This window comes from Myxocyprinus asiaticus, chromosome 22, assembly GCF_019703515.2.
Source record: "Myxocyprinus asiaticus isolate MX2 ecotype Aquarium Trade chromosome 22, UBuf_Myxa_2, whole genome shotgun sequence".
NCBI lineage: Eukaryota > Metazoa > Chordata > Actinopteri > Cypriniformes > Catostomidae > Myxocyprinus > Myxocyprinus asiaticus.
This window is the reverse complement of record NC_059365.1, coordinates 18,735,522-18,758,707: the sequence shown is the minus strand read 5'-3', so window position 1 is coordinate 18,758,707 and position 23,186 is coordinate 18,735,522. Positions and strand designations below refer to the sequence as shown.

Here is a 23,186-nt window from a genome sequence, read left to right as displayed (position 1 = left end):
TGTTGTTGTTTTTTTCAACACAAACACTTATTAATTCATGAATTACTATTAATGTAAATTAAGTCACAATAACAAAATCTAAGATTTAAAGTAACATGAATTTATGTCAAAATTTTACTCTACCCAAGAAACATGGGATGCTGAGGTTTCAAGAAGACAACAGCATTCTTAATAATAATAATGTTAGACAGATAGGCCTACTGTTTGCACCTCTAATTAAATACTAACAGAGCATCACTACACCATAGACACCCTACACCAACCTATCACTGTGAGGAAATCAACCTTTATATGCATTTTATTTATTACTGTAAATAGTATTAAACAAAAATATTAAGAGTGGAAACAGGATGGGGAAAACTAGGTTAAAAAGATGGTTTAGAACCCAAGTCATCTGCATAGAAAAAGCGCATTCACCACATCTTATCACACTCAACCATTGCAGACATTCAAAGAGCAGTTTGTTTTTCATTTCTTTGTCTTCACCAGACTATTTCAATGCAAATAACCGCACTAAGTGGCAGTTATTTACACCTACTGCAAATAGTCACTTTGTGATATTGATAATAATATTAATAATAATAATAATAATAATAATAATAATAATAAATTATTGAAGTTTCTAATGCTTTCAATCATGAATACACTTAAAAGCGAGCAAAAAAAGCGCAGACAAAAGCATCTGTACAGAATGCGCATGCGCGAGCAGTTGACGAGAGAGGGATCCCTTCTATACACTACCGTGCGTGAGGGCCCGATGAGATCTTGCGTACATAGTGTGTGTGTGTGTGTGTGTGTGTGTGTGTGTGTGTGTGTGTGTGTGTGTGTGTGTGTGTGTGTGTGTGTAAATAACAGGACAGGGCGCACGCAATGTAATACTTTGTAAACTAAACGGAAAATGCATTACAGGAGAACAGTGTCTGGCTCATACAGTAGACTAGACTGACATACCTTTAAAAAAACGAGATACTTTACATTCCACTTTGATTATTTGCTTGGGGTCGGAGCAAAGTAAAGTTAGGAATATTTACATCCTCGTTCTTTTATTGGTTACAGTATTCTTCTGATCCCAAATGCGAAGCTGATTGCATTGCAAACATTCGGGAGTTTCTGAAAGGATGTCAATCTCTAAAGGTTGAGGTAAGATCATTTTGCTTTAAAATGTCCATGCCTGAGCACGTTTGTATCACCCACATGTAACATTTTTGTTAGTAAAGGGTTCAATAGATCCTCTAGTGCAGTTGAGTATTAATATGCTGCCCCTTGGCTGAAGATAACTGAGTTTTAGGTAGATGTACAAACAGTCTATATCAGTTGCTACTGATTTGTATAGTGTTATGCAAAATATATTTCATATTAAAGATGTACCCACGAGCATTGATCTTTAGAAGGAATACTTCTCTTAATAATCTTAATAATGTGTATATTTTGGTATTTTTGTAGAGTACTCTACTGCACTTATATTTGAGAATATACAAATAAATAACAAAACTTTGTTTTGGTTCTGCACATCTGATCTAAACACATGCCAGTAAACAAGATTGCTTTTAATATTAGGTCTTTCACATGTGCATGTTAATGTAATGAATTCCATTGTATAGGGTTACTGAAAAGTGTGTCTTCACCTGCAGCAACATTACAGGCCTCTCAGAAAGACTTAGAGGCATTATAATGATCACACTGTACCCAGTGACAATCTGTAAGGTCTCTATTCCTTAAACACACACAGACTTCAAAATATGATGCCACACTCTCCGAACTGAGAATCACAGCTTTCTTGTGTATATACTGTATACTATATACAACCCCAATTCCGAAAAAGTTGGTAGAGTAATAAAAACAAAAAGGAGTTATTTGTAAATTATATTTACCCATTGCTATATAGAAAGCTCTACAACTACACATTATATGATGTCTTACTCTGTGAATTTCATATATATATATATATATATATATATATATATATATATATATATATATATATATATATATATATTTTTTTTTTTTTTTTTTTTTTTTTTACATGTACAGTAATTTTAAATCATATGATTGCAACATGCTCCAAAAAAAAGTTGGGACAGTTGAGTGTTTACCGCTGTGAAACATCACCATTTCTTCTAATAACACTTAAGTATTTGGGCACTGAAGACACAAGTTTGTTAAATTTAGAAAGTGCAATTTTCCCCCATTCATCCATTATGTAGGTCTTTAGCTGCAATATTGTACGGGGTCTTCGTTGCTGGATTGTGTGCTTCATAATGCGCCACACATTCTCAGTTGGAGACAGGTCAGGACTGCAGGCAGGCCAATCTAGCACTCACAGTTGTCCTGCTGGAAAATGCAGAGATGTCCCTGGAAAAGACTGCTGGATGGCAGTATATGTTATTCCAAAATGTGTACATATCTGTCTGCATTCATGGTGTTCTCACAGATGTACGAGTTACCCATGCCATGGGCACTGACACACCCCTGGCCCATAAAGACACTAGCTTTTGGACCTGACGCTAATAACAGCTTGGATGGCCCTTTTCCTCTTTGGCCCAGATAACACAATGGCTGTGTTTTTCAAAACTTTTTTGAAATGTGGACTCTTCTGACCAAAAAACACAGTTCCACTGTTCTACTTTCCATCTAAGATGAGACTGAGCCCAGAGAAGTCGGCAGCGCTTCTGGACAGTGTTGATGTAGGGCTTCTGCTTTGCATAGTAAAGTCATAACTTGCATCTGTGGATACAGCGGCGAGTGGTGTTGACTAACAAAGGTTTAATAAAGTTCATGATATCCATTAAAGATGAATGCAGTTTTTTAAGACAGTGACGTCTGAGGGATCAGAGATCACGCGTATTCAGAAATGGTTTTCTTCTTGCCCTTTACGCACCGAGATTTGACCAGATTCCTTGAATCTTTTAACTATATTGTGCACTGTAGAAGATGAAATGCCCCAAATCCTTCCAATTTGTCTTTGGGGAACATTGTTCTCAAAATGCTGGATTATTTGCTGAAGCATCTGTTGGCAAATTGACAAGTTTTGTACGATCCTTGCTCTTGAAGGACTAGGCTGTTTTTCGGAGGCTCCTTATACAGTATACAGTACTATGACACAATTGCCTCACCTGTTTCACATCTGTTTCACGTTGCCTTGTTATTTCAATTCGTCAGATTGTTATTAGCCTTAAATGGCCCATCACAACTTTTTTTTGAGCATGTTGCAATCATATTATTTGAAATTACTGTACATTTTCATTAAAAAAACAATGAATTTCACAAGGTTAAACATCATATAATGTGTAGTTGTGGTACTTTCAATATAGCAAAGGGTGAATGTAATTTACAAATCATTCCTTTTTGTTTTTATTAGCATTTTCCATACTGTCCCAACTTTTTTGGAATTGGGGTTGTAGAAGACTACTGATCGAACAATATAGGTTTTTGAATGGCCAAGATACCTATATCTATATTGCAGGGTGGCCAATAGCCAATATAATGTTGATATCACATATGTCATATAGCAAATAAGATGCACACAAAAGTACTGAATTTAAATGAACACAAAGTATTTGAAAACAGAAGATCAGCACAATGCATGGACAATGTTGTCTGAAGATTTTGAACTGATGCTGGGCTTAATGATTATTTAAGACAAGTAGACACAGTTATCAGCCGATGCAAATCATCTCGAAATAGTCTGGCGGATATATCGGTCTGTCAATACAGAAGATAACTGAATCATCCTGACTTGTTACAATAAAAATGTGATAGAGTGATTTTTGGCTGACTGTAAAGTCTCACTTGACAGTCCAAATAATTAGGATTCTCCCCTATAATTTGTGGCGATGGTGTAATGCAGCAGTATAGAGCTGGACATGAAGGGTGAGAGATGTTGGGACCAGCCCACCTTCAGGTCATTTCTGTTTTGAAGAATGCTCTCATGCTCTGTGAAAGACCCAGTGGGCATATGGTATATGCAAGTCATGTGACTGGACAAAGAGGCCAGTCACACAACTTTCACTTCTGCTTTTAAAGTAGTTAAAATCAGGAAGTAACATAGCACAAGCTGCAAAGCTTGATATGAGACACATTAGCTAAATCTATGATGGGATAGATATGTTGAATTGAAGCATTGTATATTTGAAGTAACTACAGTACTGTGCACATAAGATGTTTAACAAAAGAAGGTTATTTATATCTTCAGCTTTAGTGTGTCAATAGGAAATATACATTTTAGACTCCCAATCATTCCTTTTGTAAATAAAATAGAATAGAAGAACAGGGAGCTCTGCAACAGATTTTCATCTTGTTGCAGCCAGCATAGCTAAACAGTGTTCAGTGAATGCAAGGACTGATGCTTCTTTCATTGCTGTGTAAACTGTATTATGTTTTATTTAAAATGTGAAACCTTAGCCTTTGGAAGAAAGGGGAGATCTGTCTGTACCCAGCGACTGACAGAGGCTTGTAGACCAAATGGCAAACACAAACTCACTTCCACAAATTTCTTACAGCTATACATCTCAAAATGTGGGTCACATTGAATTTTTTTCCATAACCAATGACATTTTTTGTGGTGTTCCTTCTGCAGTGTGTGTAACAGACGAAACCCAGCTCTCCTCTGATTTCTGACCTACTTCTGCTTCATGCTGCTGTCAGTGGACATTTTTTCTTGTGTTTGACTTACGTCTATTTATTTATTTTTTTCATAGGGCTTTGAACCAGAGATCTTGTATACTGGGGAGAACTTTGGCAAGGTGCTGTCAACACTCTCGGCTATAAATATTGCCACTCAAGGTAATTCATGATGTTGTTGACATGTATTCTTACAAGATAGTTGCATTTGTTTTCTCTGCTTGAGGACTGCAGGCATTATCTTTGTCTTCAATGTCATTGTTAGTTTTTATCGACAGATCTTTCTCTGCCACTTAGTTCCTCTGCCGCCGAGTTTTGTAGAAGTGATGGTTTTGCTCATACTTTAGTGGGTTTTAGAACTGTCAGTCTAAAGCAAGGCATGTGTGCAAGGCTTGTGGGTTAAAGACATTTTTAGAAAATTTGCTCCCGCTGGTCACTCATAAACTACAAAGAATGTTTCTGTTTACAAGCTCTTAGAATTGTGGGCTCGACATAAACACTCAACGTTATGTTACCAGGGCAAATGAGGCATATCTTTCCTGCTGCACGGTCCCTTAGGACCTGTTGCAACAACTGTCCCCCTTCAACCCCACCAGCATCAGCTGCATTTGTTTTGCTCAGAAGATATAATGATTAGATTCTAAAGTGGTTCAGTAAACAAATTTTAAATCCACATTAAGTTTATTTTTTAGAAGCCTGCAAAATATGGTTCGTCTAGATATCACATGCCCGTGCAAGTTTGTTTCTTTGGTGAAATGCACAGTAGGCCATTTAATTCAGTTGAAAAGTGTGGTAAGCTTGAGATACATATCACCTATTCCTGAGAATGAGGATGTCTTCTAAAATGTTTGGAGGTGTTTTTGCATCTGTGTCTATGAGCTTCAGCTGCTCTCAACTACTGGAGGCAACAGACAGTTACATTTTGTCGGGCCTGTCTGGGCAGCTGACTGCATCTGCATAAGCATGTGGAATCCATGAAGCGTGTAGCTATTCTCAGGTTTTTCTTCCTTGTCATGTGTTTTCCCACAGTCCTCTGTGACTTTTGCCTTTATGAGAGAGAGTGGCTGCGTCCAAATTTGCGTAATGTCAGAGTATGTACTGCATTTGATGATGAATGTACTTCTCAGCCATTAAAAACTGTACGTTATTTAGGTATGCCAGTGAGCCGTATGATTGTGGGCATTGTCCCGTGACCCAAATAAATGACATAGCAACAACAACTGCATAAATAATCTACTCTGGTTTTGTTAAACAAGTACAATTTAACCACAAAGAATAACTTTCTTGAAATACAGCACTTGCAGTTGAAAAGAGCAGCCCAACCAGCAATTCAGCGTTTTAAATATGATGTCTCCTCAGCTCCCATGGGATAGTAAAGAGGTCCAGTGGATGCACACTTCAAAATTGTGCCAGATGTAGTAAGTTATTCCGGTATTTTCTGCCTACTGTTTTGGGAATATTGAGGATTCAGACTCCCTACTCCATTGACATATTGCTTTTGGAATACTATGTATTCCACAACATCCCGACCAGCACGTCAAAGCAACATTTTCTCAGACAATGGTGTGAGTTTGGTGCATGACATCGGTTTGAGTGACCAATGACAGATGGAGGGAGTGTTCGGGAAACCTGTATAAAAAAACATTAATTATTTCTGCCGTTCTGTTTTTGTGATGCTTCTGGCACTGTAATGATACACTTCAGCTTTAAAATGCAGCTAGATTGTATTTGCCATTCCAAACTGCACTCATATTACATTTATTAATGAGTTATTATTATGATTTTGTTTATACATGCTCCAAATTTAAATGTTTCCTAATAGCTTTGCAACCTCTGCATTAAAGTAACATTAAAGAGAATTACATTTTCAAGACTTACTAAAGAGGGGAGATTAAATGGGTGTAGAGCCGAGGAGGGCGGGGCCGGGCTGGAATGAGACACACCCGGTCCCCAATCAGCCTGATGGGGTGCGCGAGGGATAAAGGCGGCTGGGGACGACAGTTCGAGAGGGAGAGAGAATTGCAGGCAGCTGTACTGTGTGGTTTTGGTTGTTCTCTGATGCGACGGCGCATCAGAGAACCGGTGAGTTTCTTTTTCTCTCTGTCCTCTCTCTCTCTCTCTCTCTCTCTGTCGCTCCATGTTGGCCTTTCCCTCGCCATTTTGTTTTGTTGTTTTTCCCCTCCTGTCTCCTCCCAGGTCGAGGAAGGCGGGGATGACCTGCCGGCAGTCAGGGCGTAAGGCACGCCCCCCCCCCCGAGAGGAAGGGCGGGGGATGTACGTCATGCCGGGGGCTCCCCGGCCTGAGGCAATGCCGGGAGGAGTGTAGAGCCGAGGAGGGCGGGGCCGGGCTGGAATGAGACACACCCGGTCCCCAATCAGCCTGATGGGGCGCGCGAGAGATAAAGGCGGCCGGGGACGACAGTTCGAGAGGGAGAGAGAATTGCAGGCAGCTGTACTGTGTGGTTTTGGTTGTTTATTAAATTATTATTTAAGTTGTCAAGCCGGTTCTCGCCTCCTCCTTTCCACTAAACCCCCTTACAATGGGGATAGATCGATTTGACTGGATTTGTGTTAAAATAAAAATCGCTATGATTAGTGTCTCACTCTGAAGTGTGCTCAAAGACATGGAGAAGACGTTCCCTTCCTGGCCTTTATATGGATACTCTGTTGTCTTGGCTGTGGAGTGCTTGGAGCAGGTTCACACATGTTTATGGTGTGGTTGTTCAGAAGGAGCCCGGCGTGAAATTCAGCAGACATGCTGAGCTCTTATTGTGTAGATGGAGCAGGCAAGAGAAAAACCATGTGAGTCAGTGAAGAGCCCCAGAGGCCCCTGCAGAGCTGCAGATCTGTCAGGGCCCAGAGTGCAACAAACAGGGCACCTTGCTGCTTTCTTCTAATGCTGCACACTGCATGCCTCCTTATCCCATATCAACCTCTATTTATGAACAACATAATTGCTCGTAGCAAGACAATACGTGCTCGTCATGGTTTACAAAGATTTGACATGTATTTTGGATCTGTTCATGACCATAGATACCTTGCTACAGGTTTAAGGCCTTGTTTTGGTTAGACTGGAGCACAGACTACTTTACTATTTTTCTAAAATGTGGACATTAGACAATAGTAATAATAAAGGCATTAAAACTCAGCCTTATCACAAATGGAAAAATAATGCAGAGACAAAAGCAATGTTAAACAAATCTTATATGTTACCTTCTTCAAAGTAGCCACCATTTGCACACTTTGGGCATTCTCTCAACCAACTTCATAGGTGCCACCTGGGATGCTTTTTAAACGGTATTAAAGAGGTTCCCATGTATGCTGGCCACTTGTCTGCTTATCGTTTACTATCCACTCCAACTCATCCTTTAAAAATGTCTACAAAGCACAATTCAAGCCTAAGCTTTAGACTATAAATCAAAAGGTTTTTAAGATGTGTCCAAACTTGTGACTGGGTAAAATGTGTCTGTAGGCCGTGTTTAATACTTGCTCCCCATCCTCTCCAATAATGGTGGGAAGAGAGACTGACTGCTGTTGGCAGTTATTTGTTGTGACCCACATGTAAGTGCAGTGAGCCATGGACTATTGACAATTTATCTTCACAGACACAAAACATTTAGGAATGGGCGAGTGCATTAATTGAGATGTTTAGAGGTGGCAAAGTAACCCTGTGCTAGCTATCCTGACTTGGTACTAGGTGCGAGTGGCTGTCTGACATTAATTACATTTTTGTGTGTCTGTGATGTCATAGTTAAAAGGTACTAAAATATTTTTGAATATTTGTTTATATTCTTACCAATTGGACCATTAAAATGGAAGTACTAAAGTACTTCTCCTTTGAGCTGAAATAAATATAAAAATGTTCATATAGTGTTGTAAGTCTTTGGTCACAGGGTTAAAGCTAAGTTTTGCTTGCTTAATATTTGCAAACACATGCTTATCAGCTATAAATACAGTATAAATTCTGATGCCTGGTACTTGGGTTAGCTGAAATGTCCTTAAATGTGCAATATGCAGTAGGACACTAGTATGTTTTAAATGGCAAAATATTTAGACACTCAAGAAATGTGGCATGAAAATGTGGAAATGTGTTTTAGATACAGACATCACCTGTCAGTCAAACTATTAGCTGGACCAGACAAAAACATAGCGTTTTTAGCATGATCAGAGCTAAAGAAGCACAATTTATGATACCATTGTTGACAGATTTTACGGCTGATTTGAAATATGTTCTTTGATCATAACTTTTGACCAACCGTTTTGGAGGTTTTGGTCTTTCCCCATTCAAGTAGACAGAAGCTGTACTTTTATGCCACTTGTATTCATAGAAAATAGCTCCACCGGAGTGTTCTGAAGATGGCTGCTGGTTGAACTGACATGCCTAGAAAGAAATTTTGATGTTAGCTACCTGTGTTCCAAGTGTGACAGGCTATGCTGAACTGAAACTGAACAGAGATGCACACAGATACAGTATCATTATGTATCTGTATCAGACTGAAAACCATCACTAATCAGCAGGTTTTACCACTTAGCAACCTTGTTCAGGATTCTTGGGCCTACGATCCAGTGATCACCCACAGTCAATGTTGGAATAAAGACTAAATACTCTCCACAAGACTTGTCTTGTTTACTTGTTAACTTGTATTCTTTTTTCATCATAACTTCATTCTTTATTTTCTCTTTATATCCAGATTGTACCCCTAATAGATCATGTCCACAGCCCAGTGTTACTGCTTCTAGCCTGTCAACCTCCTCTCAAGCTGTTCCCACCTTAAAGTACAACAAGTCCTTACGGAGGCAATCAAAAGCAGTGGTAAGAAATCTGAACAGTGCCATATAGCTGATAACAGGTCTTCGGGTTTGTCTTCATCACAGGCTGCATGGCTCTGCACTGCATGTAGTAGTGTATAGCATAGTCTTTTTGTTGCCAGACTTCATGTATATCTCAAAGAAACAAATCATACCATTGAGTAGCTTAAGAATGCAAATGAACTCCAATGATAAGAAAATAAAACTAGTTATTACATGGTTTAATAGAATATTTAGGCAATAATTTTAGTTAGTTGTTCAGATTCACTGTTCCATTATTTTTATACCCTCTAATATGTATAAAAATGTGTATAATAACAGTTTTCCTACCCTATACTTAAAGAGCTTTAATAATTTAATGTTACTCCCTTAATCCCCTAGACCTTTTGGGGTCTTAACATTTTTGGGGGCTCGTCCGGGAGCTTAATATTTTCCAAGACGTTTATTATTTGATTCTGGTGGCAAAGGCTTGTGTACATTGCGTAAAAATTTGGCATGCACAATTGTATGTAGTGTTGCGATCTGCTATGAATGATTTATTAAAAGCCGTAGGAAGCATGGGTATATTTAGTTTGCAAACTTTTATTAAGTCTTTATTAAGCAAAAATTTGTGCCCCAGGCAACTGCATAGATTTTCACTTGTTGCTGTCATATCCAGGAGATGTCTGAGAATGGAAGTGGTGGGCAGCTGGTGGTGAAGGCACGCTTCAATTTCAAACAAAACAATGAGGACGAGCTGTCTTTCAGCAAGGGCGATCTGATCCACGTCACACGCCAGGAGGAAGGTGGTTGGTGGGAGGGAAACCTTAATGGCAAGACCGGCTGGTTCCCTAGCAACTATGTCCGAGAGGTCAAGCCATGTGGTGAGTGGGCAGTCCAAGATATACTCTTACATACATCAAAGCATTGATATAATTTGCCTTAATAGCCATAATGAAACAAAGTTGTGGATTTTTATTAAAAATTTCACTTTCTTTTATCCAGAAAAACCAATATCTCCGAAAGCCATAAAAGGATTTGACGTTCCTCAGCTAACTAAAAATTATTACAGCGTGGTGAGTTCTTTTAGAAGCATGAGCAAATTCCAGGCATGTCGTCCAGTGTTTCTCAACTGGTTGTGCTTTAGGACCCTGATTTAACAGTACCTAAATTGTTTATTGGTTAAAAGTAAGCAAATGTCCTTGCAACAAAACATTGAAATTTATTAATATTACCATAAACTGCCTAGGCCCAACAATATGCAAAATTATTAATGTGACATTGGCTAAAGATGAAATAGTCTGTTGAATTTTGATGGTTGTCAGGCAATAGTTCACCGTATAAAAAAAGTCTGCACAAACTGCGTTCATCCTTGTTGCAGGTAAATCCGTATTTAATGTAATCTAGGCCATATGTATTTGACCTTAGTTGCTTTTGTTCATGGTTTTTAAAGATGAATGCATGTCACACAATCTGTCCATGTTGCCATCTGCTAATTTGGCTGATGAATTTGTCTCAAAATGCCATAGATTCTGATTGGACACACAGTATTGACATCTACAACAAAGGATATGGAAAGCGCCTTTTCCTTCATTATAACAGTTCATTGTTCATCTGTTTTGTTATCTTAACTCTGCGCAATTATATGGCTACTTGCATTTTATTTTTTGCATTTAGCATCAGAACAGCCCCTTCCCCCACCAGTTGAGAGCCACTGATGTAATGACTGTATTTTTTGAGAGGTTCTTATATTATGATGCTGCTGTGGTGTTTGTTTCTCAGGTGGTGCAAGACATCTTGGAACATGAGAGAGAGTTTGTCAAAGAACTGCAAACGGTACTAGGCTGCTACCTGCGCCCTCTACAGACTAGTGACAAGTAAGATGGAAATGCAGATGTTACCATGGCTGCAGGGACCCTGTGATATCAAAGCCGATTGACATTTTAGGAAACTGGGTCGGTCAATGAATACCCATGCGGACAATGACTCTTCTGTCTGCTTTCACTGCAGGCTCTCCAGTGCGGACTGCTCCAGCTTGAGTGGGAATTTAGAAGACATCCTCTCCTTCCAACAGGGACTGTGTCTTGCATTAGAGGAGTGCTCCAAGTAAGAGCTGTTTTTCAGCTTGTAAGAGTGTTTATAGAGCATGCTGAAAACTGAAATGATTGTTTGGCTGTTTACCTCGGATTGCATAGCGCCATCTGGTGGTGAATTACACTGTATGAGTTAAAGATCCCATTAAACCAAAGAGCTTTGTGGCTTCTAGTCTTGGTTTATTAGCTTTGAAATTATCTATATGCTATTGTACTGATTTTATTCAGACTTTTAGCTGATATGCACATTTTAAATTTGCAGTTTTTCTCTTCCAAGAAAACCAAAAAGAAAGACCAAAATATTGATGACACATCTTTCATTACATATTTGTTTGTCCAATTAAATGCTCTCTTAAATGAGAATGTCCCTCCCCTCTGCCACCGACTAGCAAATAGCAAATCATGGTTCATGGCTGTAATATAACTAAATCCAATTGGCTATTTAAGAAAATGGTATGGCCTTCAATATGCCCCATCCCAGCGTCCTGTTTTAATAGAAAATGCGTCAACAGAAGAAAGTAAACTGCACTTTTAAGCGATTTAATGGGGTTTAGTTAAAACCCAGTGTCAGAAGCAAGTAATTAGCAGGGCTGATTTGAGCATCTCTATTGTTTGTGTATTTTTGCCTTTCAGGATGCCAGAGGGCCAGCAACGAATTGGGGGCTGTTACCTGAACCTGATGTGTCAGATCAGAACACTGTACTTGTCCTACTGCTCCAGCCATCCCTCTGCAGTGGGTGTGCTCACTGATCACAGGTCATTGTCAAACATATATTGATATATGCCATCAGAATTAAAGATAAAATCCTAAACATTTCTGTGTTAAAATACTTTCTACAATCCCAATATAAGTTCATCAATGGATAGCCATTCGAAGATTGTAGCACTTTAAAAACATTCTGTTCATTTGAGAGGTCCGATGTGAACTCGATGTGACTCTTTAAAATAGTGGTTTGAGTTTGGGACAAACTTGAGTTTTCTGAACAATGGTAGCTGGGAGTGATAAGAGTGTTTTGGGAAACCTGTTTAGAAACGATCATTATTTTTGCAGTTCTGTTTGGTGCTGCTGGTCTCACAGAAATGACACATTTTAGATTATGGTTAGTTTAGGGCTGGGCGATAAAACAATATATCGATGATACACTTTTGAGTCATTTTCTATATTTAGCCAATGTTCTACATCTAGATGATCAGATCAGGTGTTATTAAAAACGCAAGTAGTTTGGAAAACTTATACACATAACTAGCTAACTGAATCACAGTTTTAAAATCAGCTTGTTAGGAAGAATTAGCTGGCTAGGGCTACATAGCCCTGCTGTCATGGAAACTGGCAATGAGGCTCTGTAGCTGCTAGCTAGCTTTCTGGCTATTATGATATGGTTTAATAAAGAACAAGACAGCACTGATAATGCAATACAGCTATCAGCTAAACACTAGTGGTCAACCGATATTTTTCTCCCAATTTGGAATGCCCAATTCCCATTACTTAGTAGGTCCTTGTGGTGGTGCGGTTACTCACCTCAATCCAGGTGGCGGAGGACAAGTCTCAGTTGCCTTCGCTTCTGAGACAGTCGATCTGCACATCTTATCACGTGGCTATGCTTGACACCGCAGAGACTCACAGCACTGGATGCTCATGCTACTCTCCGCGATCCACGCACAGCTTACCATGCGCCCCACTGAGAGCGAGAACCCCTAATCACGACCACGAGGAGTTTACCCCATGTGACTCTACCCTCCCTAGCAACCGGGCCAATTTGGTTGCTTAGGAGACCTGGCTGGAGTCACTCAGCACACCCTGGATTCGAACTCGTGACTCCAGGGGTGGTAGTCAGTGTCAATACTTGCTGAGCTACCCAGGCCCCCCGATATGTTTTTTTTAATGGCCGATGTCGATATCCAGAGAGCAGGGTGGCCGATAGGCTGATACAATGCCGATATATCACACAATTTAATATAGTAAATAAAAATCATAAAATTGCTAAAACAATTTAGCACAATATTTACTCAATTTCACACAGAAATAAAAAATAATATTGTATAATAATAATGGTAGATAGCAGTTTCTTCAGATTCCTGTTTAGTCACATGAAGAAATTGTTAATATATTAGGAAGAAGGAAATAACAGTACACACAGTAGTCCAGCAACCATGGATGGCATGTCCACGTTAGCAATCGCATTTTCTCAAAAAATACTGAATCAAACCAATTGTACATACAGTGCATAGTGAATAAGATATTTACTTATAGCACATGTGAAGCACTTTTACCCTGGGCTGCAACCGAAAACGTAGGCAGCTGACTTGCTACCTTGCTGCCTAATCAGTTAATGGCTTAACTGACAGCTGTTTTGAATGAATGGAACTCATAAGGAAACTGGTCTCCGAACAGTTTGGAAAGCACCTTATTTTCATTGTACCTCCATATTCAGCCTCCGGAGGCAGCATTTTCCTGGTTTCGGACGCAGCCTTGAAGTAGCACTCATGCGCTCAAGTGGATCCAACGCGAGCCTCATTCTCCTGACAGTTTGTTAGTAGTGACTGTACTTTACTGTTACTGTAGACTGTGTAATCTGTGTATAGAGAGCGGCAAAACTGCAACTCTGTACATATCGTAAAAGGGTCATTCCTACAATTCGGTGACATTCCAGCTTTGAAACTTTTGAAAAATAAAACGTACTTTTACAAGTTTTTTCATGGGACATATTAAAGATTGTATTAGTCATACTGGTCAAGCTAAATTATTAAAATATTCAGATATACATCTAGTTAAATGGGCAGCATGAGGGTGGACAATAACAGGGTGGACATTCAGTGGATAAATTAGCCACTACATGGTCTGTGATTGATATCTAGGAAACAGATTTGTAAACTAATATTTATTTTATTTCTGTTAACATAAAAACTGTATATTGACATTTTAAAAGTATATTAATTTCCCATATATCTTCCCATAAAAGTGTGGATATTAGTGGTCAACCGATATGGGTTTTTTATTTGCAGATGCTGATATCCACAGAGCATGGCGCCCGATAGGCCGGTACAATGCTGATATATCACACAATTTAATACAGTAAAAACATAAGCACTATATATAGCACTATATTTACTCAATTTCACACAAAACTTTAACTTTGTAAAAAAAACTTTGTAGATAGCAGTACTTTGAAGTTGTACTCACGCACTCTAGCCTGTCAAAAAAATAGCCTGTATCGCCTGTTTGGATTGTCATGGACTGACTGTCCTGATTTGTGAATCAGAGGAACTTTTTATCCTGATCCTGAAGCTTTGATTCTGGCTGATAGACTATACGCTTCAGAGGAAGATATTAGATGAGCGCTCAACGGGAAGTTTTGTGAATTACATCTGTATAAACGAGATATCTGCATATTTGCAAATGGTATATAGTAGAAGTTTTATTGATATTTGCCTTTTATCATTAGAAAAGAAAGTTAAAAGTGACAGGGAACTGCTGAGCAGAGGCTGATAGAATACGTGCTTTAGAAGTAAATAAATGAACGCTCCACAGGATGCTGGATCAGCTCAAGTTTTGTGAGGTTTGTTTATTACATCTGTTTAAACGAGATATGCACATATTTGCAGACGGTATATGGTATTCGTTTTAGTGATATTTGCCTTTTTATCATTAGATAAGACAGAAAAGAAAGTTAAAAGTTACAAGGAACTATTGAGGAGAGAGAGGGAGAATGAAACAGTTGCACACCGGACTATTATTGTAGTAACACGATGGCACTTAACAACAAAACGAACCTGACTGGTTGTTTACAAGTCTCAGTCGCTTCACGTGCAAGCAGGCAATTTTCAGTGCCCTTAAGAAACAAATTGTCCAAACGGGAAAATTTATCTGCCGATGCCGATAATTGAAAAATTCAGAATAGCGGATGATTTATCAGCCTCAGCGATAAATTGGTTGACCGCTAGTAGACATGTTATGCTTGACCACATATGACTAACATAACAAAATAAAGGAAAGCATAAATAAAACAATAGAGTTATAAACTTCAAATAACTTCAAGTACAGTGCATCCGGAAAGTATTCACAGTGCTGCACTTTTTCCACATTTTGTTATGTTACAGCCTTATTCCAAAATGGATTGAATTAATTATTTTCCTAAAAATTCTACAAACAATACCCATAATGACAACGTGAATGAAGTTTGTTTGAAATCTTTGCAAATTTATTAAAAAAAAAAAAAATGAAAAAAAATAAAAATAATTCACAGCCTTTGCTCAATACTTTGTTGAAGCACCTTTGGCACCAATTACAGCCTCAAGTCTTTTTGAGTATGATGCTACAAGCTTGGCACACCTATTTTTAGGCAGTTTCTCCCATTTTTCTTTGCAGGACCTCTCAAGCTCCATCAGGTTGGATAGAGAGCGTCAGTGCACAGCCATTTTCAGATCTCTCCAGAGATGTTCAATCATGTTCAAGTCTGGGCTCTGGCTGGGCCACTCAAGGACATTCACGGAGTTGTCCCGGAGCCACTCCTTTGTTATCTTGGCTGTGTGCTTAGGGTCGTTGTCCTGTTGGAAGATGAACCTTCGCCCCAGTCTGAGGTCCAGAGCGCTCTGGAGCAGGTTTTCATCAAGGATGTCTCTGTACATTGCTGCATTCATCTTTCCCTTGATCCTGACTAGTCTCCCAGTTCGTGCCGCTGAAAAACATCCCCACAGCATGATGCTGTCACCACCATGCTTCACTGTAGGGATGGTATTGGCCAGGTGATGAGCGGTGCCTGGTTTCCTCCAGACATGACGCTTGCCATTCAGGCCAAAGAGTTCAATCTTTGTTTCTCATGGTCTGAGAATCCTTCAGGTGCCTTTTGGCAAACTCCAGGCGGGCTGTCATGTGCCTTCTACTGAGGAGTGGCTTCTGTCTGGCCACTCTACCATACAGGCCTGATTGGTGGAGTACTGCAGAGATGGTTGTTCTTCTGGAAGGTTCTCCTCTCTCCACAGAGAAACACTGGAGCTCTCCATCGGGTTCTTGGTCACCTCCCTGACTAAGGCCCTTCTCCCCCGATCGCTCAGTTTGGCCGGGCGGCCAGCTCTAGGAAGAGTCCAGGTGGTTCCAAACTTCTTCCATTTACGGATGGAGGCCACTGTGCTCATTGGGACCTTCAATGCTGCAGAAATTTTTCTGTACCCTTCTCCAGATCTATGCCTCGATACAATCCTGTCTCGGAGGTCTACAGACAATTCCTTGGACTTCATGGCTTGGTTTGTGCTCTGACATGCACTGTTAACTGTGGGACCTTATATAGACAGGTGTGTGTGCCTTTGCAAATCATGTCCAGTCAACTGAATTTACCACAGGTGGACTCCAATCAAGTTGTAGAAACATCTCAAGGATGATCAGTGGAAACAGGATGCACCTGAGCTCAATTTTGAGTGTCGTGGCAAAGGCTGTGAATACTTATGTACATGTGATTTTTATCGTTTTTTAATTTTAATAAATTTGCAAAGATTTCAAACAAACTTTTTTCATGTTGTCATTATGGGGTATTGTTTGTAGAATTTTGAGGAAAATAATGAATTTAATCAATTTTAATAAGGCTGTAACATAACAAAATGTGGAAAAAGTGAAGCGCTGTGAATACTTTCCGGATGCACTGTATTTCTCATTGGATTATAAAGGAAATGTAAGAAAATCACGCTAAGTGTTTTAACTAAACCTGTACTACTGTACTTTTATTTTGGATTAATGCAGTAATGCAGTTTTATCTTACCTCTCTCTCTCTCTTCCAGAACGAGTTCTGACATATGCAATAAAATGTAATGGCATGTCACGAATAGGTGTGTTTACTGGTGTTTTACAATCTCAATGGTGGGAGACAATTAACATGCACTCGAATGCTATATGATTTTGACAAAATTATCTTGCTTCTGACAGAAAACATGACAGAATACATGCACTGATCATCATTGATATTTACCCCCGCCGTTTCTGTCAAGTTTAGCGTCTGTGTAAAGCAACAGCCGATATTTCACACAACTCACCTGAAAGGTGTGTGTGTTTCAGGTCCATTTCTCTCCATCTGTGAAACATTCTTAGCAGTTTGGGTGTGTGATGCTAAAATATGGGACAAACGGCATCGCGTTTGGATTTCATACGGAACGCAAATGTTTCCCTTAATTATGGGCGGGGTTGGGAGGGTTACTTTTGAAATGTATTCCACTACAGATTACAGAATACATGCTGTAAAATGTAATTTGTAACATATTCCGTTAGATTACTCAAGGTCAGTAACGTATTCTAAATACTTTGGATTACTTCTTCAGCACTGGTAGATTTTTTTCACTTGTTTTGACTATAAAAACTCTGCCAGTACAGTAAGACAAAATACATGTTAAAAATACATTCTCTGAAAAACCTAAATATCTTATGCAGTGTTGTTTCTAAAACAAGATATATCAAATTGGTCTTGTTTTAAGGATTTTTAGATATTTTAACAGGAAAACAATTCAGAATTATTATCAAGAATATGATTTTTGCCCTAATATCAAAGGTCTTAATAGAAAAAAAGAAATTATGATCCAACGTGAATTTTCTTGTTAAAAGCAATATGATTGTGCCTGGTAACATGTGCATGTAAAATGGCTAGAAATAGCATTTTAGCTTAGCGTAAAGCTGACAATTTACACAAGGTTTATTTCTATTTCTTCTGCTTCAAGCGTCTCTGTCTGCTCAAATTAATGTAACACATCATAAGAAAGTGTTTCACCGCTGTTCAAATGCACTTTGGATCGCATCATTTATATGTATAAAAGTTTTCCATTTGAAAGGACTAAATATTAAATGAAACAAATGACAATAAAATGCAAAGTAATCTCTTCAGTAATCAAAATACTTTTTGAATGTAACTGTATTCTAATTACAAATGATTTAAATTGTAACTGTAGTGGAATACAGTTACTTATATTTTGTATTTTAAATACGTAATCCCATTATATGTATTCCGTTACTCCCCAACCCTGATTATGGGACGATTCCTTATTTTACAGGACGTTTGGCATATTTTGTTAATTTTACCTGATACTGCTGTGTGTGACTGGGTGACACTCTCTCTCTCTCGCTCCACTCTCTGTCATGAATTTCCTCGGTCGAGGATGGCGGTGACAACGGTTGTCGGGTGGGCAACAGCAGAATTCAAGTGATAATGCATAAATTACAACAAAGAATCTCCAGTTTCATAAAACGCCACCCAATACAGTTAAAGGGAAACTAACGGCAGTAGATTATGGACTTCTGAAGTGGGTATACAGAGGATATATGCAAATATTGATCCTTAGAAGTCGTTTTAGGCAAACAGCCCTGGGAAAAATGTAAGCATACGTGTGTATGGGCCTTTCTGAAGTTTAAAAGTTAACCACCAGGTGTCACTACCAAGCTTTCATTCTTCTATGATTCATTGACTTGAGTGACTTGACTTAAGCAAATCACCATTTTGCTGGTTTTTACAGATAATGCTGGTGCCCTAGATCTTTTTCAGTTTTTTTTTTTTTCCGACTTTGGTATATAAATGTGAAATTCAATGGTGTTCATGAACGACTGATGACTGAGCCACATTTTACACACTTCCTGTATGATGAGGTACAACAAGGTTTCTTATACCTCAAATGCTCCACGACAAAAGGAGAGAGTGAAAAGTCAACTTAGGCAAGCCTCATACACACAGGAAACAGCGCTAACCCAACAGGATATCTATAGCTGTGGTTATGCTGATTGAGGCAGAAGAAACACTTTTTTTTTTTTGTGATTCTTTGTTTGCTCACTTGCATATCACTCTGCAACATTTTGCAGCATTACCCAAGGTTTGATCATGTAGTCAAGGCATGTGTTCAGGTGATTAATCTTTAGAGTAACCCTGGTTCATCACAGTGCAGCATCTAGTGATCCATTCTCTTCGCCCCCTCTCTATCACCTTCAACAGTTGCTGTTGTTACGGTTATATGAGAAAGTCATTGTTGACATGATTGCATAATTGATTCAACTGCAGTATATGACATGTATATCAATATTCACGTGCTACTGAAGAAACTAGACTTGTTAGAATCAACAATGTGACATTTATCAGGGTTCCCACGGTCAAGGAAAATGTAAAATTTATCAGGCAATTTTAAAATTGTGTTTTCCAGGGCTGTAAAAGTCATGGAAATTCTCATAGTGAATAATATATATTTTATAGTTTTTCACTGCTCTAAAATACTGTATTTCATGAGCTAGATATGTGTGAAGTAAAACGTGCTCGCAATCCATCGTGATGCCCGATTTGTCAGTGAATTGTTATTTTCTATGTATTAGTCTAAATCAGTGGTTTGATCAAAGTGATTTAAAAAAACCTGTATTCAGTAATCACAAATGCCTGGAAAGGTCATGGAAATGTTGTGAAAATTCATTGGTTAAAAAGGGTGGGAACATTGATTTATGCATTTGACAAAAGCAACTTATCTGTTCAAGGTCTATGTTTTATCTGTTTGTGTCTTCCCTAGGAATCAAACCCAGTAAAGCACCATGCTTTACCTGTTTGAGTTACAAGAACTATGCAGGAACTCCACAATACTTTGTCTCAGATAAAACACTTTTTTTTAAATATCTTATACAGTGAGGAACTGGACAAATTCATGGAAAGCCAAGGTGCCAGTGCTCCTGGGGTCTTAACTCTAACAACCAGCCTGAGCAAACCTTTCATGAGGCTTGACAAGTACCCCACCCTACTGCAGGAGCTCGAGAGACATGTGGAGGTAAAGGCAAGCCACCAGGCTCAAGACTCATGGACAGTAGGGCTGCATGATCATGACAAAAATCATAATTGCAATTTTAAAACTTTGATGAATGGAATTTGCATTAAAAATACTTTGTTTAGGGCAACTGCATGTTATTAAATGTCTTATTTACACTTTGTCTATGGCTTGAGTCACATCGCTCGTTCGCAGTGCATTGGGTGTAGACCATTTATCCAAATTAATTCCAAATTACCAACCATGCTTTTTGCTTTGGTTCTAAAGCTTCATTTTTAATATCAGGTGATGTTTCTTCTGCACACTTTCTTTTTCTTGTGTCACCATAAAAATAAGCTTAAAACATGCATATGTGGATCAGACTGCTTTGAACTTGCTCATTAGGGCCAGCTGACCTTACTTATAAGCCTTCTGATTAGTCAGGTAATTCATGACCAAAACAGATGCGTCTGTGATTTGTTACAATGCTCAAACACTGCAAAAAAAAATAAAAAATAATAAAAAAAAACCCTGCTGTAAATACAACATTTTGACGTAGTTCAAAGTACACCTAAAAGGATTGCTTTAATCAACACTTTTTTCCTTTTTATTTAATTTATTTTTATTTTTCTCTCCAATTTGGAATGCCCAATTCCCAATGCACTCTAAGTCCTCGTGGTGCGTAGTGACTCGCCTCAATCCAGGTGGCGGAGGATGAACAAGGATTTTATTGAAAGCAAAGCACTCCGGTTTCACTTTAATTTAATCATCATGTAATGGCAAATGTTATTTGTTGTTGTGGGTTCATACATGCATTGTTAATGACATGCAGTGACACAGAGGATACCTGTTTCACACTCAAGATGATTCAATGAAGAAACACAGAATCTCAAAGGTCTTTCCTCATGTGAAATAAGGGCTTGTGGGTTTAATCGAAGAGCCTTAAAGTAACGTGTGAAAGTGAAGAATTTTGGATATAAATATTTTACTATTGCATGCTTTAATATAGTATAATATAATATAATATAACATAATATAATAGCTTTTCAGGTTGGCTGGGTTCCAAAAACAACAGTGTAAATGCAAAAGGGACCAAGACTCAAGTTGACCAAAAAAAAGAAAGACAGATATTCGAAGTATTTTAAAATATTTTGATATTTAAAATATTCTTTTTAATGTCATTCATAAGTTTTTAAAGCCTTAAAGGAAATCATGTAAAAGTTAAATATGGATAAATTACTTCTTAAGGTTTATGAAGCACACAACATACATCTATGACTAAAGTCTGAAAATGTGTATGACAACTAAACATAATTGTGAAAGCCCTAAAACAGAGAATTAACCGTCATAATCATGAGAGCCCTAAAACAGACAATAGAACTGTTCAGCCGTGACGTCAATTTGTAGGCAAAACTGGAAGTCTAATTTACCATGGGTTCCCTCTGGAATTTCCTATGGGTTTTTATAATGGGGTTTTTGAACTTATGTGTAAAATCAGGTCTGTGGTAAAACAAATGTTGTAGAACAAAACGTCCATGTATCGTTAAGTAATGTTTACCACAAACCTTATTTTTCTCATAAGTTCAAAAACGGCATTATTGTAGGGGGCCTGGGTAGCTCAGCGAGTATTGATGCTGACTACCACCCCTGGAGTCACAAGTTTGAATCCAGGGGGTGCTGAGTGACTCCAGCCAGGTCTCCTAAACAACCAAATTGGCCCGGTTGCTAGGGAGGGTAGAGTCACATGGGGTAACCTCCTCATGGTCGCGATTAGTGGTTCTCGATCTCAATGGGGTGCGTGGTAATTTGTGCGTGGATCACGGAGTTTAGCATGAGCCTCCACATGTTGTCATATACAGCGAGCCACTTGATAAGATGCGCAGATTGACTGTCTCAGAAGCGGAGGCAACTGAGACTTGTCCTCCGCCACCCGGATTGAGGTGAGTAACCGCGCCATCACGAGGACCTACTAAAGTAGTGGGAATTGGGCATTCCAACATTGTAATAAAAACCCATAGGAAAATCCAGAGGGAACCATGGCGTATTCTCTTCTGGGTTTTTGGACTACAAGCTGAACAGCTCTATTAATCATCATTATCTCAGTTATTTGTTTGAAAATTAATCGCAGCCAAATTTCATAATCATGAAAGCCCTAGCAACAGTTTTAAAAGTAATCTTGTTTATTAATTTTTCCTTTTTAATTAATTGTGCAGCCCAAATGGACAGTCATGTCAACTGTAAGTGTTTTCATAAAATAATGTTTTTGTTTCCCCTTAGGAAGCTCATCCAGATTACAGCGACATTCTGAAAGCATCAGTTGCTTTTAAGAATCTTGTGGTATGTCACAGTTCTCTATTGTATATTTGCCATTTAGTGTTTCATCTGGTAATTGTGTGGCCCTTCAAGCCCCCTTTAAGATCTGTTTGTGACTTTGTCTTCTCATGTTCAGAGTTTTGACCGAAATGAGATGTTTCCTGTTAAAGCGCAAAACATTTCAAATCTTTTCTCTCGAATACCCTTTTACCCTCATCATTAAACCGCAAAGCAAATTCACTTCACTTTACAGTTTGGAGATCTTGTTGTTACCTGAAATGTAAAGGTTAAGGTTTCCGAATATGTGTTTTTTTTTATTTTTATAATATGTGGTCTAAAAAAATAAATGAGGAATGGATGAGTCATTTCATAGACAAATGCCTCACAGGTCGAATGTCTCAGTGTTGTCAATTATAGCACAGGTTTTCTTAACACCTAGTGTTCTGTGGAATATTTTAATGTATTTTATCTCTGCTAGGTGAGGGAAAGTCCCATCTTTGTAGTTTAGACCACACCAGAGGAGGCAGAATATAGATTTGGTCTTCCCCCTGTTCTTAAGTTTTCTCAGTTACCTGTCCTGGTAGTTGGCGAAACTGTGATTTGCGCACTTTATTGTAAGTCACTTTGGTA

The 23,186-nt window shown here is 38.6% G+C and overlaps 1 protein-coding gene across 2 annotated transcripts in view; it reads left to right on the top strand.

Annotated features, from left to right (window-relative positions):
• Window positions 1–23,186, top strand: part of arhgef6 (Rac/Cdc42 guanine nucleotide exchange factor (GEF) 6) — a 39,095-nt gene that overhangs the window by 1,909 nt on the left and 14,000 nt on the right. For both annotated transcript variants that reach the window (XM_051650221.1, XM_051650223.1), the window contains exons 2-11: window positions 1,057–1,140; window positions 4,698–4,782; window positions 9,312–9,433; window positions 10,088–10,292; window positions 10,414–10,484; window positions 11,191–11,285; window positions 11,419–11,514; window positions 12,135–12,257; window positions 20,129–20,267; window positions 22,521–22,580. In XM_051650221.1, the coding sequence (XP_051506181.1) occupies window positions 1,057–1,140; window positions 4,698–4,782; window positions 9,312–9,433; window positions 10,088–10,292; window positions 10,414–10,484; window positions 11,191–11,285; window positions 11,419–11,514; window positions 12,135–12,257; window positions 20,129–20,267; window positions 22,521–22,580 (1,080 nt within the window). The remainder of the gene's footprint in view (window positions 1–1,056; window positions 1,141–4,697; window positions 4,783–9,311; window positions 9,434–10,087; window positions 10,293–10,413; window positions 10,485–11,190; window positions 11,286–11,418; window positions 11,515–12,134; window positions 12,258–20,128; window positions 20,268–22,520; window positions 22,581–23,186) is intronic.